This window comes from Mesoplodon bidens (genome assembly GCF_964165515.1).
Source record: "Mesoplodon bidens genome assembly, chromosome: 11".
Taxonomy (NCBI): domain Eukaryota; kingdom Metazoa; phylum Chordata; class Mammalia; order Artiodactyla; family Ziphiidae; genus Mesoplodon; species Mesoplodon bidens.
Window position 1 is genome coordinate 61,862,138 of NC_138167.1, and position 16,356 is coordinate 61,878,493.

General features: G+C 58.5%; 1 protein-coding gene across 1 annotated transcript in view; it reads left to right on the forward strand.

Moving 5' to 3' along the window:
* The first annotated feature begins 943 nt into the window (after window positions 1-943).
* Window positions 944-16,356, forward strand: part of KIAA0930 — a 40,230-nt gene continuing 24,817 nt past the window's right edge. Inside the window, exon 1 of the mRNA XM_081249055.1 lies at window positions 944-1,076. Coding sequence (XP_081105181.1) covers window positions 1,013-1,076 — 64 coding nt within the window. The 5' untranslated portion in view covers window positions 944-1,012. The remainder of the gene's footprint in view (window positions 1,077-16,356) is intronic.

Sequence of the window (16,356 nt, forward strand, 5' to 3'; positions counted from 1 at the left end):
CTGAAGAGGAAGTTCCCAGGGGAAACCGGTCCTGACAACTTGACTGAGGAGAAAAGGAGGGTGGCAATGGGGAGGGCAGGGGACAAAGTTAGTCTCTCGCGGGGCGAGGCGGGGCGGGGGCGGGGGGTACGGCCCGGAAGGGGCGATGGGAGGGGCTCAGAGACGCCAAACTGCCCGAGGGGGTGCAGGGGCCGAGGTAGGTCTTGGGGACGGCCTTGGGGGGAGGGCCTGAAGAAAGTGGGCGCCGGGGTGGAGGGGCCGGCGAAGGTCGAGGCGGGATCCCGAGAGCCATTTGAGGAAGAGCTTGGCCGGAGTCGGAGGTCACCTGAGGCTAGACGCTTGGGGGGGCGGGGCCGGAGCGGACCAGGCATTGGAGGGTGGGGAAGGGAGCCAGCCCGGTAGGTCCGGGTCCGGAGGTCAAAGGAGGGCGGCCCGGGGCGTGGCCTTGGGCGGGTCTGGGGTGGGGCCTTGCGTGCCAGGGGCGGGGTCTAGGTGACAGGGGCGGGGCCTGGAGGGCGGTGGCGGGACCTGGATGGCTGGGGTGTGGCCTGAGGGCGGGCAGGGGCGGGGCGGGTAGCTACCGGGGGCGGGGCCGGGCGAGGCGGGGCGGGGCAGGCGGCGGCCTGGAGGCGGGCGGGCTGTGTCGGCGACGCGGAGGTGAGCTCGCCTCACTGGGCTCGGCAGGAGGCGGAGGCGGCGGCGGAGGCGGCGGCGGAGGCGGCGGCGGCGGCAGCGACGCGCACAAAGGCGGATTGTGGCTTCACTGGTGCTCGCGGCGGGCGGCGCCGGGGCGGGGGCGGCGGGGCGCGCCGGGGGCCCCCGCAGGCGCGGCGCGGGCGATGAGCCGGGGCCCGGCATGGCTTCCGCGCGGCCGCCGGGCCGGGCCTGCGCCTCGGCGCCCGCGCCCGCGGGGCTCCGGGCCGGACCGCCCGCCCTCCCCGCCGCCGCCGCTGCCGCCAGCTCCCCGGAGCCTGCGGGCGGCGCGGAGGCCGAGGAGCGCTCGCTGCAGCACATGCTGCGCGCCATAGCCGAGGAGCGCGGCCGCCTCAGCCTGCGCCGCGAGGTCTGCGGCCTCGGTGAGTGGGGTCGGCCGGGGTCGAGGCCGGGGCCGCCGCGTCGTCGGGATGTGCGCGCCTCTGGGTGTCTCTGCGCGTCTCTGTCTCTGCGTGTGTCTCTGGGGCTCCCTGCGTGTCGCATCCCCCTCACGCCCCCGGCTCCCCGCGTCCGGCTGTTTCCTGTGCCTCCGCGTCTCCGTCTCTGATTTTGGTCCCAAGAGCGGTCCGGCACGCTCTCGTCCCTGTGTGTCTGTCTCCCGGGTCACTCGGCGTCTCCCTCTGTCTGTCCATCCAGGCGTCTGCCCGTCTCCCTCCTTCCCCTCCGTGGCTCCGCCAGGCCTCTTCCTTCTCCAAGAAGCTCTCCCCGGGGCCTCAGTGCCGCTGCAGGGAGTGCGGGCGCTGGATCTGGGGAGACCCGGAGCCCGACATGGCAGGGCCGGGGCCCCGTGGGCTCCGGGCAGACCTCCCTGCCAGCTGCCCCGGCCACCGTCCCACCTCGCCGGGAGGGCAGGTCTCCGGCGTCCTGAAGCCTTTGTTTTCCCGCACCGCTCTCTCTGCACATTGGCTCTAACTGGGGACCTGTTGGACCGTCGCCCCCTGAACCCACCCGCTTGGCAGCGGGAGCGGGGCCGGCCGCCTCTCTGGGTGTGATGCTGCTCTAAGGAGGCCCTAAGTCCTAGATGGGCCGGTGACGTGGGGTGGAGGTGCCCCGTGTGGTTTGCGAGAGCCTGGGGCTCCAGGTGTAGGTGGGGTCTCCGTGAAGTGATGGCTATTGACGGATCGTGTTCAGACTAAAGCCCGAGGAGGCCGTTTTCTCTCTGAAAAGACCCCTCCCTTCTTCCTGCGGGAATGACTTCATACCACGTTCTCAGCCACCCCCCAGCCCCACCCTCATCCCCAGTCTGGGCTGGGGCTGTCTGAGGGGGCGACAGCATTTTGTGGAGAAGGGAATGTCAGCCTTGGAGATTCTGCCAGACCCACTCCCTTTCATTCACCATTGGAGAAACTGAGTCCCAAAGAGCCAGCGCATCCCCACCTAAGGTCACAAGGCATTCCAGGCCCCTCAGCAGGCCACACCCTGGAGGCTGGAAGACGAGAGGAAATAAATTTGCGTTCTCCTTTTTGCAGGAGGCAGATTTGGTACAAGATACTTCCCCTCAGCCGGTCTCAGTCCAGCCTGCCCTGGAACAAAGCTTTCCTCAAGCATGGGGGTGGGGGTAGGGTGTCTACAGGCCGGGGTGGACGAGGACAGAGGTTCTTTGGTCTCTTCTGAAAAGGTGTCACTAATTAGTTTCGAGCAGAAATGGAAGGGTCCTCATTCATTCATTCAGCACATGTTCATTGAGCACCTACTGTGTGCCCGGCTGCATGCCGGCCTGGCAGGCCACCTGTCACCTGGCACAGAGTGTCTGAGAGCGGAGGGGTCGGAGGGACCATTGCTCAGGCCCCTCAGCCCTGTTTGCTCAGCAGCTCCGGGCACCCCTCCTCACTCCCCTGTCAACACGGTCCTACTGTCCTCTGAGCATCTCTCTGCCCTGTTAGACAGTCCCTGCCCCCAGGAGCCTGCACTGCCACCCCCTAAGAACAATAATTTGCTGTAGCACGTGGTATTTCCTGAGCACTCAGTATGTGCCCAGTGCTTTATGGAGGCTCTGTCAATTTGATACTGACCTTGCCAGATATAGGAACATTATCTCCACTTCACCTATGAGGAGCCTGAAGTTCAGAGAGGCCAGAGACTAGCTCAGGGGCAGCCTGCGAGGAAGTTGTATAGCTGGGATTGACCCCTGGTCAGTGTGACCCCAGTGCCTGTCCCCCCAGATGTCCCAACCAGGCCTTGCTGCACCTACTGCGCTGCATCTGGGGAAGGGACCTGCCCGTAGTAGGCCAAGAGCACAGCCTGGTGGTTGCACTATTGCTGTGTCTCCCCTCCTGCCTCTAGTTCCCCCTCACGCACAAGCTTTTCCCATCTTACCACCCCCAGCCCCTCAGAACTCAGTCCCTGTAGTGCTCTGATGTGCTGCACTTTTATTTCTGCTCTTTTCTGCGCCTGGAAAGCTACCTCCTACTTAACCTGCCCTGCAAGCACGTGCAGGGCTCCTTTCAGGCCTCAGAGCTAATGCTGCCACCGGGGGACCCTTCCTCTGCCCCCTGTCCTGCTGCCTGTGCTCTCTTTGTACCGGGTTCGCGTCCGGTGGACGAACGGACGACTGTGGCACTGTTGATGGTCTGTGTGGCTGTCTCCCCAGTTAGCAGGTGACCCCCCCCAGGGCATTGCCCAAGTCTGAGTCTCCTCAGTGCCCAGCATGGGGCCCATGCAGAGCAGAGCCCCAGGGCACACTCAGCAAATGAATGAGAGGATTACTTTCTGGACTGGGGAATGAAGGGTGTGGATGGGCAAGGAAGTTGGAAACTTAAAGTCTTAGAAGGGCTCACGTTGCTGTCTCTTTCATTTTTCAGATGAGAAATGTGATGTTCAGAGAGGGACAAGCTAAACAGTGACTTCACGCCCAGGGTAGAGTTAGGACAGAATCATTGGCCCGAGCACCCAGGCGTGAGCCCAGAATGCCCTCCCCAAAGCACTTTCACCATGTTGCCCGCTCATCTCCACTTTGCAGCTGGGACAACCTGTTACATTTATGAATTAACTTAAACCTCCCAGATTTTTGTTGTTGTTGTTTAATTAAAACTTAGGTTGTTCAGAACTAACCTCAGGTTGTTTTGAAGGTGGAAGGGAGTCACTGGGGGAGACGCTTGACCCTGGACAATCTGTTGTCATTTCTTTTATTTATTTATTTATTTATTTATCTATCTATCTATCTATCTATTTATTTATTTATTTATTTGGCTGCGCCGGGTCTCAGTTGCAGCATGTGGGATCTAGTTCCCTGACCAGGGATTGAACCCGGGGCCCCTGCATTGGGAGCACAGAGTCTTAGCCACTGGACCACCAGGGAAGTCCCTCTTTTTAAAAAAAAATAAATTTATTTATTTATACATTTATTTTTGGCTGCATTGGGTCTTCGTTGCTGTGCGCGGGCTTTCTTTAGTTGCGGCGAGCGGGGGCTACTCTTGGTTGCAGTGTGTGGGCTTCTCATTGCGGTGGCTTCTCTTGTTGCGGAGCATGGGCTCTAGGTGCACGGGCTTCAGTAGTTGTGGCACGCGGGCTCAGTAGTTGTGGCTCATGGGCTCTAGAGTGCAGGCTCAGTAGTTGTGGCGCATGGGCTTAGTTGCTCCGCGGCATGTGGGATCTTCCCGAACCAGGGCTTGAACTCGTGTCCCCTGCATTGGCAGGCAGATTCTTAACCACTGCACCACCAGGGAAGTCCCGCTGTTATCATTTGAGTCACAGTGTCTGTCTATGAGATGAGAGAAAGCGACTACCCCCTTCTCCCTGCCCGCATTGTCTCTTGGTTGCATGATGAAAACTATCTTGGAGGTGCAAACCTGATTTTTGAATCTTGTCTACTGTGGCCTCTGCAGTAGAAGCATTTTTTTGAGGACTTGTTCTGTGCCAGGTGGGGGGATCAGCCTTGATCTGTGCTGCATGGGGTGTGGGTGCAGTTGAGTGGGGAGAGAGAGCCAGATACACAGGTGACTTGGCTGAAGTAAAAATCCTGCTGAAAGCAGCCAGGGCTGTGCAGGATTTTGAGCAGGATTTTGGTGTTTTATCCACAGGAAACTGCCTGTGATTCCAGGTAACAGGTGAGCCAGGCTGATGGCCGAGGCGGCCTGAGCAGGGCTCCAGAATCTCTGAGTTGGGAAGAATCAGGTGGTCCAATGCCCAAATGTTGTGTGATGCAGACGTCTGGACCAAAGGTGGAGATAGCCTGCCTGACACTTCCTCCTGGGGCTTGGGCCTTCTAATGGGCCCTGGACGTCAGCGCACGCATGCTGTGTGGGCAGGCTCCCTTCAACAGGGGCAGCACGCCCCTGGCGTTTGGTCAAGTCACGTGGACACGACCCGGGTCTGAGTGGCGGAGGGGCGCTGTGAGTGGAGGGGCCTTCCCCGTGCTGCTTGTCTTTGGGCCCTGCCTAGGCTGAGCGTTTTATTTGATTTTATTTTTTCAGTTTATTTTACTGTATTGTTTTTTCCCATGGCCGCGGCTGGCTTGCGGAATCTTAGTTCCCTGACCAGGGATTGAACCCGTGCCAGTCCTAACCACTGGACTGCCAGGGAAGTCCCCAAGGCTGAGCATTTTAGAGCTGTTTATTCTTGGGCTTTCGCCCCCTTTTAGGTGGCCTGGGGAATTTTCTCTCTCTTTGGAGTGCTGTGGGACAAAAAGAGTGTTTCACATTCACCATTTCCTTTTATCGTCAAAATAATCCTCTAAGGTAGGTATCATTAAACTGCTCTCTTTGTCCTGGTGAAGAAGCACAGGTTTAGAGGTGAAGTAACATGCCCCAGTCCCATGGCCAGTAAGTGGCAGAATCTGTCTGAACTCTTAGCAGGGGTGAAGCCCTCACACCTGTCCTCGGGTGCGTGTGGCCTGGCCACCATAGGTGTGCTCAGCTGCCTGGCACGAGGTGGGCTGAGGAAGGGCCCAAGTCGAGGTGTGAGAGGTTGTGAGGGGCACAGAGAAGGGAGCCACCTTGGCCGACCAGGGGGGTTTGTGCAGGCGTGGCCTTTGAGAGGGGGTTAGGGTGGGCAGGACTTGCCTGGAGGAGCAGGGAGGCTTGAAGCCTGGCTGTGGGAGTTGAGGCTGGAGCGGTGTTTGGGGCTCCGAATGCCCGGCTGGGACTTTGGTGTTCGCTTGGCCTGGCCTTTGGCAGCTTGGCGGGTGTTTGAATTGTGGACCAGCCAGCACTGGAGAGGCCGTTAGCACCAGGGATGCTGCTCACGTGCCGTGTGCCAGCCGCGCTGGACCTGCAGCAGCACCTCCTATGGAGGCAGGTTCTGTTATCAGCCCATTTTGCAGATGAGGAAACCAAGCTTCAGAGGGGAAAGTGACTCACCCAAGGTCACGTAGCTGGGAGGTAGCAGAACTGGGCTTCCTGGGGTTCCAGCCGAGGCATGTCAGGTGCCAGTAGCCATCCTGCAGAGAGTTCTGGAGTGAGCCAGAGGAGTACGGGGGAGACTGCCCTCCTGTGAGCCTCGCCTCTGTGCTGAACACCTACACGTGCCAGGCACCTGACATCCCCCTGTGAATCGGGAAGAGGACCTTGCACGCTCGGCCCAGCCCTCTGTCTTGCTCGGTGCAGTGTAGCTGGGCGTAGTGGTGGGCGGGGGATGTTCGTGGGAGGTGTGGCTGGAAGGGAAGACCGGGGGCCTAAGCACGCCACCGTTTGGAGTTTCTGGGTCCTCATCTGTAAAGTGGAGACAACAAAGTCTGTAGGGTCATGGAAATTGTCTGAGAAGTGACAGGCACAGCCTCATGCCGCCCCGTGAGGACTGCAGGAGATGCGGCAGGAACAGACCCAGCACAAGCCCTGGCACGGTGTTGACCCTCTATGCTGTTGTTGTTATAAAGGACACAAACATCTGGCCCAGTGCCCGCACATGGAATTAGCGTTGGATTCAAGCTCTGAAGTTCAGACTGCTTTGCAGTGGCTGGGGCCAGTTTTTCTGGGTTCCCCTGGGGCCCTGGGCCCTCCGTCCCCAAGGCAGGCAGAGCTGGTTCTGGGGCAGTGCAGCGGGGAGGAAGTGTGGCCGTTTAGAGTGGCAGTGGTGTCTCTTTTCGGTTCCTGCGCCTATTTTTAAGGTCTGTGGGTTCCGGCCTCTATCCGTTTCTGGGGCTGGAGCAGCCCGGGCCGCTGCCGGTGTGGTCCTCTCACAGGGCAGGGACTCTGCATCCTTCCAGAGAACGCTGAGGACGCTGGACCTCGCACTCTAAGGAGACTGAGGGTCATGGCTGCAGGGATTCTTGGCAAAGCGAGAGGGCCATCAGCTGTGTTGGCATCCTTGCCCCCTCCCCTGGCCTGGGCGCCAGTGCCCGCTCTGCCCCTGCCCTGAGGCCTCACACAAGCTGTGCCCCCTCCTTGCAGCGCTGGCTCATTTACATCTGCCTCCTTCACTGGGCTGGGCGGGCTCAGGAATAGCAGCCGAGCCATGAGGCCACTGCAGAGAAGCCCCGAGCAGGACGCTTGTTAAAAAAAAACAGCATCAAAATCCCCAGACAAATTTTTTCCAATTAAAAAATGTTACATGGGCTTCCCTGGTGGCGCAGTGGTTGAGAGTCCGCCTGCCGATGCAGGGGACACGGGTTCATGCCCCAGTCTGGGAAGATCCCACATGCCGCGGAGCAGCTGGGCCCGTGAGCCATGGCCGCTGAGCCTGCGCATCCGGAGCCTGTGCTCCGCAACGGGAGAGGCCACAACAGTGAGGGGCCCGTGTACAGCAAAAAAAAAAAGTTACATGTACAATATAGGAACTGGAAAATATAAAGAATGGAAAAAAATTACTCATAGTTCCAATCACACAGTCACACTATTAACTTTGCAGCATCTTGCTTTCCAATCTTTTTAAAGCCCCTTTAAAGAATACTTGATATTCTACGCATAAAGTTTCTTAATCATGCTTTCTCACTTAAAATTCCTAAAACATTTTCAGTGTTGTTCAAACTCTAAACATTATTTAAATGATACAGGATAGTTGAGTGGATGTGCCATAATTTACTTAATCAGTTTTGTCTTGTGGGAAACTTAGCTTGGATCCAGTTTTTCACTCTTATAAATAGCTTGCAACGGGCCTCTTCATTTGTGCGAAGCTTTCTGCATTTGGATGACTTCTTTTGGCTGCCAACCTGGGAGGCCATTTCTTAGAGGCTGCTGTCTGACCCCCAAGGCAGGACTAGGACCATAGGTGGATGTGGCAGGTGGCAGACAGATGTTTACCAAACTCATAGAGAACTTTCTGTTATTTATTTTAATTTTTGGCTGTGTCGGGTCTTAGTTGCGACATGCGGGATCCTCTGCTGCAGCGCATGGGCTTCTCTCTAGTTGTGGCGTGTGGGCTCAGTAGTTGCAGCGCCCGGGCTCTGTAGTTGCGGCACGTGGCCTCAGTAGTTGTGGCGCGTGAGCTTAGTTGTCCCACGGCCTGTGGGATCTTAGCTGCCTGACCGGGGATCGAACCTGCATCCCCTGCATTGGAAGGCGTATTCTTAACGACTGGACTATCATGGAAGTGCCATGGAAAACTTTCTGAATCATTGGCATTGGTACAAACAGGAAGAAAGGTGAGTGGCGGGTGACGGCTTCCTGGCACCCAGGTGTGCCAGCTGCTGAGAGAGGATCCAGCCTCAGACGGGGCTTGGGGCCGGGTGCCCGCTGGTTGGTGATTCTCCAGGCCTGTCTTCTCGCTGGGACTCCAGGCTTGCCTGCTGAGCCGGGGAGGCAGGGGTCCTTTGTCCTGCAGCTGGGGGCGGGGAGGCCTGGGAACTGAGTGGCCCGGGCTGCTCCTCCCTCCAAGACCCTCTCACTTCCAGCTCTGGGCGGCCCCTGCTCGCCCAGCCTTGGGGACAGCAGATGGTGGCCCCCGCGTCAGCACGGGTGCCAGGCTGCCTGTGCCCAGGCCCTGTGGGTGCAGTGCAGGCCTTGGTCCTGGCTCTTACCCTCCGGGGGCTAGCGTGGGCGGGGAGACAGTGCTGGGTGTGATCGGCAGCCCTCCAGTCTGTCCTCTTGCTGCTGCTGCGCGGCTTTGGGCCAGGTGTTCTTCCGAGAGCGGGCCTGACGTCCCTCTGCCTGACGTTGCGCCCTCCTGGCGTCGGGGCTGATCTGGCAGCTTGTTCCCCACCTCCTGGTTTTGGCTTGGGCAGCAGAACATCCTCAGGGTCACAGCCATCCTGGGGGAGCCGAGATGGACAAGAAAGATACAGAATTCAACCAGCCTGTCACTGTTGCTGTGCAGACAGGTAGGTGAAGCTCAGAGAGGGCCCTGGCAGACTGAGCACCAGAGCCAGAATGCCTGATGGGCCCTCCCGCCTGTTGTCTCGGTTCAGGTAAAGAGATCGAGGCCCGCTGGGGGCAGGGCAGGGTGTCCTTACTTTCCATGTGCGGTGACCGGGCCGGGGTGTCGGGGGGAGAGAAGCACAAGGAGGCCCCTCAGGGCCCAGCTGGCTGCAGCAGGAGCTGAGAGGTTGTTGGTGAACCTGCAGACGAGGGGTCAGGGTGTCTGGGGACCGAGGTAGGGGCTGCCCAGCGTGGGGAGGACCCTCTGCACAGTCCAGGCCATGCAGGATGAGCATCAGCTCACTTGGGAGGGACCACCTTTTTAATATTTACTTATTTATTTTTATTTATTTGGCTGCGCCGGGCCTCAGTTGTGGCATGTGGGATCTCTTTTAGTTGCGGCATGCGGGCTTCTTAGTTGCGGCATGCGGGATCTAGTTCCCTGACCAGGGATCAAACCCGGGTCCCCTGCATAGGGAGTGCGGAGTCTTAACCACTGGACCACCAGGGAAGTCCCTAAAAAGGGAGTCTTGTGTTTGATGGGATACAAAACAAATACCCGGTTAGCCTGAGTCTTTTAAAGCAGCGGTCCCCAACCTTTTTGTCACCAGGGGCTGGTTTTGTGGAAGACAGTTTTTCCATGGACCAGAGTGTGTGTGGGGAGATGGTTTGGGGATGATTCAAGCACATTACATTTATTGTGCACTTTATTTCTATTATTATTACATTGTAATATATGATGAAATCATTATACAACTCACCATAATGCAGAATCAGTGGGAGCCCTGAGCTTGTTTTCACTTGCCACTCACTGATAGGGTTTTGATACGAGTCTGCAAGCAACTGATTTATTATGGTCTCTGTGCAGTCACACCTCTCTGCTGATGATAATCTGTATTTGCAGCCACTCCCCGGAGCTAGCATCACCGCCTCAGCTCCCCCGCAGATCACCAGGCATTAGGTTCACATAAGGAGCGTACAACCTAGGTCCCTCCCACGTACAACCTAGGTCCCTCACACGTACAACCTAGGTCCCTCACATGCGCAGTTCACAGTAGGGGTCGCGCTCCTTCGAGAAGCTAATGCTGCCCTTGATCTGACAGGAGGCGGAGCTCAGGCGGTAATGCGAGCGATGGGGAGCGGCTGTCGATACAGATGGGGCTTCGCTCACCCGCCGCTCACCTCCTGCTGTGCAACCCAGTTCCTAACAGGCCACGGACCGGCAGCAGTCCGTGGCCCAGGGGTTGGGACCCCTGTTTTAAAGGATATGTTCTTTGCCTCCCTTGAATGACCAGTGGATATGTGAGAAATGTCTCTTGGCAAAGTGAAAAGGAGAGGGGCTTAATTTTTAGTCCCGTAGTTGGAGGTGCTGTCGCTGTTTATCTTTAGCATAAAAAGCCTTTGGTTTGGGACGTGCTTTGACTCTAGACTGTCTACACTTGGGACAACACTTAACGACAGAACAAATGAGAAAAGCAGAGCACAAACCGCTCCTTACGAGGAACGTGTACTACCAAGATCAGCAGGAAAAAGCCCGACTTTTACAAAGGGCTCTACCGCGTCCGCACTGGTGCTCACAGCTGCTGAGTGGAATCCTGCGCGGGTCTTGTCCCTGTTTACAGAGGGGGATGGAGGCTCAGAGTGACGGGGACCTCGAGCGAGGCGGGCCTGGGCTTCTGCCTTCTCGTTCTTTCTGGAACGTTGCTCACGGGCACCATTGCAGCCGCACCACCACCCAAGACCCTCGTGCCAGTTGATTGCTCACCTTTCCTGCGATCTCCACCCCTCTTTCAGTGTACATTTTTAGGTAACCGTAGTCACTGTTGCCTCCCTCGTGCAGGCCGAAGTGACTGAGCGCCCGGGGATGCAGAGCTGGACTGGGCTTGGCCCTGCTTCCCGGGGCTGAGAGCCTCCCCGGGAGATGGTAGTGGCAGGTGGGTAGAGGGTAACCGATCATGCTGCCCCCTGACCCCACCCACACCCATCACAGACCAGCCCAGACACTCCCTGGACCAGCCCCCACTGCTGACTGCCCTCGGACACCCGTCTCCCCAGAGTGTGTCACCTCGAGCTCAGCCTGACCAAGACTGGGCAAGGGTCAGCCCTTCTTCACCTGCCCCTCCAGCTGTGGCCGAGTTCTGTCTGCCCTGAGCCATCCCTCGTCCCCACCTGGGTCACCTGTGGGCTGGACTACACCAGCCCCCGCGCCTGTCCTCTGTCCCACCACGGCTGCCACTCCCGACTGTCATACTCTGCTGCTTACACCCCTAAAAACCTCTGAGGCCTACAAGTCAGAGTTCAAGATCCTTCGCGACCTGGCCCTGCTGACAGCTAAGCCCCAGCCGTGCGAGTCTTCTCGGGGGGCTCCTCCACACTTTGCCACTCTGTCGCCGCATCTGTCAGGGGAGCCTCACCTCTCAGTTCTCGGCTCAAGGGCCCGTCTGGCCCTTTCCTGACCCCTTGAGAGGATCAGCTGGGCCCGCCCCCCCTGTTCTTGACGGCACCTGTACCGATTTCTGCTATCAGTCCTGTGATGCTGCATAGCCTCCTGTGTGTGACTTCCTCTCCCTCACCCCCTGGGGTCCCCTGCAGGGTCATTGGCACTGGCTCTGCATCCCTTGTGCCAGCTCAGGGTAGGACTGATGGAGCGAGGCCCAGGGAAAGGGGCTGTGAGGGGAGTGTGGGTGGTGAATCGATGGGTTGGTATCTGTTGAGTGAAGAGGGTGGTCATTCTTGGGGAGGTTGCCCTTGAGCGGGGCAGTCCTCACAGGGGGTCCCACCTGGGCAGAGACAGAGCAGGGAAGAAGGCAGAGGAGACTCAGAAATTAATTTTCCCTGAATGCTGTGTCACTTTGGGGAAGTCACTGCAGCTCTCTGGGCCTCTGTTCTCCTGGCAGAGTAGGACTGATTACCGCCCTGAGTCCACCTCGGGCAGAGGTCAGCCTCCAGACCTAGAGCATCAGAGAGTGTCACGGAGGCTGCCTGTGACAGGTGATGGCCCTGGGTCAAGTCCAGGGCGCCTGTGGGAGTCTCTGTGGGCAGGGCCCTTCCCCCTTCCAGCTCTCAGTTTCCTCTTAGGGTAAAATGGGGAGAGGAAGGTTGACGTGGACCACTGTTCTCAGCCCGTGGTTCTGGGATGTGTGGTCAGCAGTCCACAGGCATTACTGCTTAAAACTGAGCCACTTGAGAAAAGCAGGGCCAGTTACACTGCACCTCAGGGAGGTCAGTGCCACTCTGTGCTCTGATTCAGGGACAACGGAGACGAAATAGGAAGAAGCAGAAGTAGGAAGAATTGCATACGCCATCCTGCAGCCCAGAGATGGAAATAAGAACCCGGTCGTCCCACCACCCAGAGCTACACCGTCACACTCAGGGCTGTAGCTTTCATACCCGCCGAGCCCTCCAGCTCTGTCTGCAGGTCCATCCTACTGATCCACAGCATCTGGTGGCTGGTGCTGCCTCGGGTGGTCACCAAGACTGCGCCCCCTGCCAGGAGGCGGGGGCCTAGCGTTCCAGCTTCCTCCTGACCCGGGGAGGAGGGAGCTGCCCCCCGCGGGGCTCATCAGCTCTTGCTCAGCTCCTGGGAGCCCTCGTCCCGCTCCTGCTCCGCATGGCAAACCCCAAACCCCAAGGAGTCAACTAAGGCCGGAGCTGCTGAGCCGCGCAAGGAGCGGGGATGGCATCATCTCAGGCGGGGCACGTGTCTGGGAGCCTCCCTGCAAGTCCGGCTGCCGCCCCGTTACTGCAGGCCCAGCACTGGGTCGTTCCCATAGCAGCCTGTGGTGAAGGGGGGTGTCACCCCTGCTGGCAGACAAAGAAGATGAGACTGAGAGAGGGGAGGACCCTTGTTCAGCGTCCCAGGTAGTCAGTCTGGGTTCTGGGCCCAGCTCTCCTGGACTCAAGGCTGTGGCCTGTCCCTCTCATGCTTGGACATCCATCTCTCCAGGGAGAGGCATTTGGCGCCTTTTTTTTCCGTGTGGCTTCGCCCCGGTCTAGTGTATGAAGAAGAACCCCACCCCCTGGTTGTCACAGAGAAGGAAGTCTTAGAAGAAGCGAGAATAAAGGAGGGAAATGAAAGAGGAGGCAGGCTCGGGAGTGAGCGTTCCTGGGGAAGAAGCTACGGCTGGAATTGAGCAAGGGAACCAAGACCCCAGGAGCGAGGAGAAATGAGACAAGCGGCCCCTGGGGGGCGGCAGCGTTGGAGGGACTGCTAGGTGACATTGAAGGTAGAACACCTGAGGGGCAGGTGTCCTTTGGGTCTGCCCAGGGGCCGGGGGCAGGGGGACTTGAATCCTAGCTTCACTTGGTGTGTCATCAGCTTTGCATCCTGGCACATTGGAAGCGCTTGGTTAACGTCAGCCTGGAGCCCGAAGCCTGCAGGAGTAGGTGCTGGGGCACAGCGGTGAGCAAGACAGTACCTTCCGCCTGGACTCACTGGGTGGGTTGGTCCAGCTGTGCCTGGTCCCCAGCTCTGAGCCTGGTCCGTGGGCCAGGATGGGTGCACCAACATGGCCTGGGGTTGCTGGGTTTCAGCATCTGCTCTGGCGCAGTGGTGGGAACAGGTGGGCTGTGAGCCTCTTGCGGTGCTGGCCAGGCTTCTGGGCTTCTGTCACGCGCCTCGTGCTGCGTGGCGTGGGGGGGTGGGGGCAGGAGGAGGTGGAACAGGGACCGGGGCAAGAGGAGGTGGAACAGTGACCAGGGCAGTGATCAGGGCGGTGACCGGGCGATCGCAGCCCAGGAAGGTGGTGAGGGCGGGCGGGAGGTGGGAGCTGCGGTGGCTGGGTGGCGGCTCCTGTCGGGGCTGGGGCACCTTGTGTGGGTGTCCACCGAAGACCCCTCAGGAGAACGGCACCTCGTCTTGGAGGCCCGTTTATGTGTCAGAGCAAAGCAGTGAGTCAGGAGTTTGAATAAGGCCACGTCAGTGACGACCTCCTAGGAGATGGGAATTTGAATGTGGAGCTCCTGTTTTGGCCTGATAACTGCTTAGGCAAGATCGAAGCCCCCTGGGAAGAGTTGGTGGGGAGCGAAGTGGCCGCAGTCCTATGATGGTGGCCGCAGGGCTGCAGGGGTTTGCAGGCATTGCTGTTCTGGAGAATGCAGGGGATTGCTTTTGGGAACTGTGGGCCGTGGGAACTGAAGCCCCACCCTTGAAAGTGACCTTGAGATCGGGGTCCGGGTTTGTTTTCTCACTGCACCTGGGGCCTCAGGTGATGCCCGGCACGGGGCAGGCTCAGAGTGGGTGCTGAACCTGACTTGGATTCCAGTGCCAACTCCCATCGTGATCTTGCTGGGTAACCGGGACCGAGGGCCTCCTGGGGTGACCTGAGGGCTGTAGGAGCACTTTAAGGGTTTCGCAACATTGCGCATATTGTGAGAAGGGACAGTGGCTTCGGGTTTCAAAACTTCCGTGGTGCTCTCTGAGTAAACTGGAAAACCGGAGTGCAGTCACATGGTTATTTGTTCAACATTCACAGACTCCCCGCTGTGGGCCCTGCCCTATGGTGGGTACCTGGTCACCCTGCCAGTGAGGTGCCTTGTCATGGTGGGAAGGGACACATGAGTGTGTTCGTGTGACAGGCCTAGAAGGCAGCTCTGGGCTGTGGTCTGGCTCTGCCACGTGCCAGCAGTGCGACATCAGATAAGTGAATCAAACCTTGAGCCTCGATTTCCTCATCAGTTAAATGAAGGTAGTAACATTATCTCGCAGGGTCTTTGTGAAGATCAAATGAGGTAAAGTGGCTCAGGTGGGTCAGGGGAGGTGTGTGGGGCGGGTGGTGGGAACAGGCCCCAGGGACGTGATGGCCAAGCTGACTTGCATAGGCCGCGTTGGGTCGGGCCTAGGGCCCTGTGGTGTGGCCCAGGAGGACTCCATGGTGAGGGGCGTGGTGGCCTGAGGACGCGCAGGGTGTTTGGTCAGGGATGAAGGGAGGGGCTGCAGCATGGGGGACCACAGCGCAGACTGGAGGGGCTGTCTGGAGGGCCTGGCTCATCTGGGGAAGGAGGCTCGACTTTTTCCTGGAGAAGAAGGGGGCCAGGCAGGTGGTGGGCTCTCCTGACCTGGCCACCTTGCCGTCCTTGAGACCCTGTGCTTCCCTTAGGCTGGAGCGGAGGACTGGCCTGGCCTGTGGGATTGCTCACATGGGGACCCGTCTGACCAGTACTTCTCCATCCAAGTGCCTCATCAGGGCAGCCCTGGGCCTCCCTGGACAGCTTCTTTGTCTTTTGTGCCCTGAGGGAGGGTCTCCAGCCCACGAGGGGCACTGAGAGGCACGGGTTGATGAAAGGCCTATTGAGGGGCCACAGAAGCCTATTCATGCTGCCCTGGCTGCTGGGGCGGAAGCGGCCAAGGGCTGCCTTGGACTCTCCCCAAAGAGGCCAGTTGACCCCCAGCGTTTGGGAGGGGCCAGGCTGAGCCGAGGCGGTTCTCAGGAGGTCCCTCTCGGGGCCCTTGGCCCAGGTGGCCCTTGGACAGGCTGGGCATCGGGCATCTACAGGCCGTGGGTCATTCCTCTGCCCCTTCCTTCTCCCCACAGCAGAGACTCTGTCTCAAACCCTTCAGGGGTCCCCGGTCCTCTGAGGATAAACACAAAGCCCCCAACCCAGCCAGGAGGCCCTGTGAGGTCACGTCCTCTATAGCTCGGGCTCCCACGTGGCATCCTGGCTTCTGGACCCTTTCCCTGTCTCGGCCTCACCAGGAGGACCTTGGATGCTGTTCCCACCCCCCCACCAGGAAACTCCCCTCCTCAGGGCACGCTCCCTGATGCCCCAACGAGGCACAGCGCCCGTCGTGCAGGCTCAGGGAACACAGCCTGCCCTCCCGACCCTCACGAGGCAGCGTCCTGCTTGTCTGTGTGAGTTGTTGATAAATCCTCCTCCCCCTCAGCGCCAGGTAGGCAGGGTCCGTGCTAGATTCTGCTCCCCGTCCCGCCCAGCACTGAGCACCCAGCCTTGAATGGTGGCACTCCGTAAATGCTTGCTTCAGCTTAAGCAAGATGTGGATGGCTGGGTTCAAGTACCAGCTGCAGCCGAGGTGAGGATGGTAGGTGGTTAGCACAGCGCCTGGCACACGGTGAGTCCTTGGTGCTGTTTAGATGCACAGCGTATTATTAATACACTACCAAATGTTTGAAAAACAGGAAAAAGTTGTAATTCCACCACTCTCAACACTAACCACTATGGGCGTTTGGGTTCAACTTCCTTTCAGCCTTTCTTCTTAGGCATTTTTTTAAAAAAAGCAATCTCCTTCCTTCAAGCATTATGTACAATTTTTGTGGCCTGCTCTTTGTTTTTTGCTGTTCTTTTTTTTTTAGCTTTCTATCATAAGCATTTTCCCAAGCAACTTTATTGTGATTAAAAATGTTTGTTACTCTTGGAATAGGTAAACATGGTCAGGGCACAAAATTCAGATGTCTGA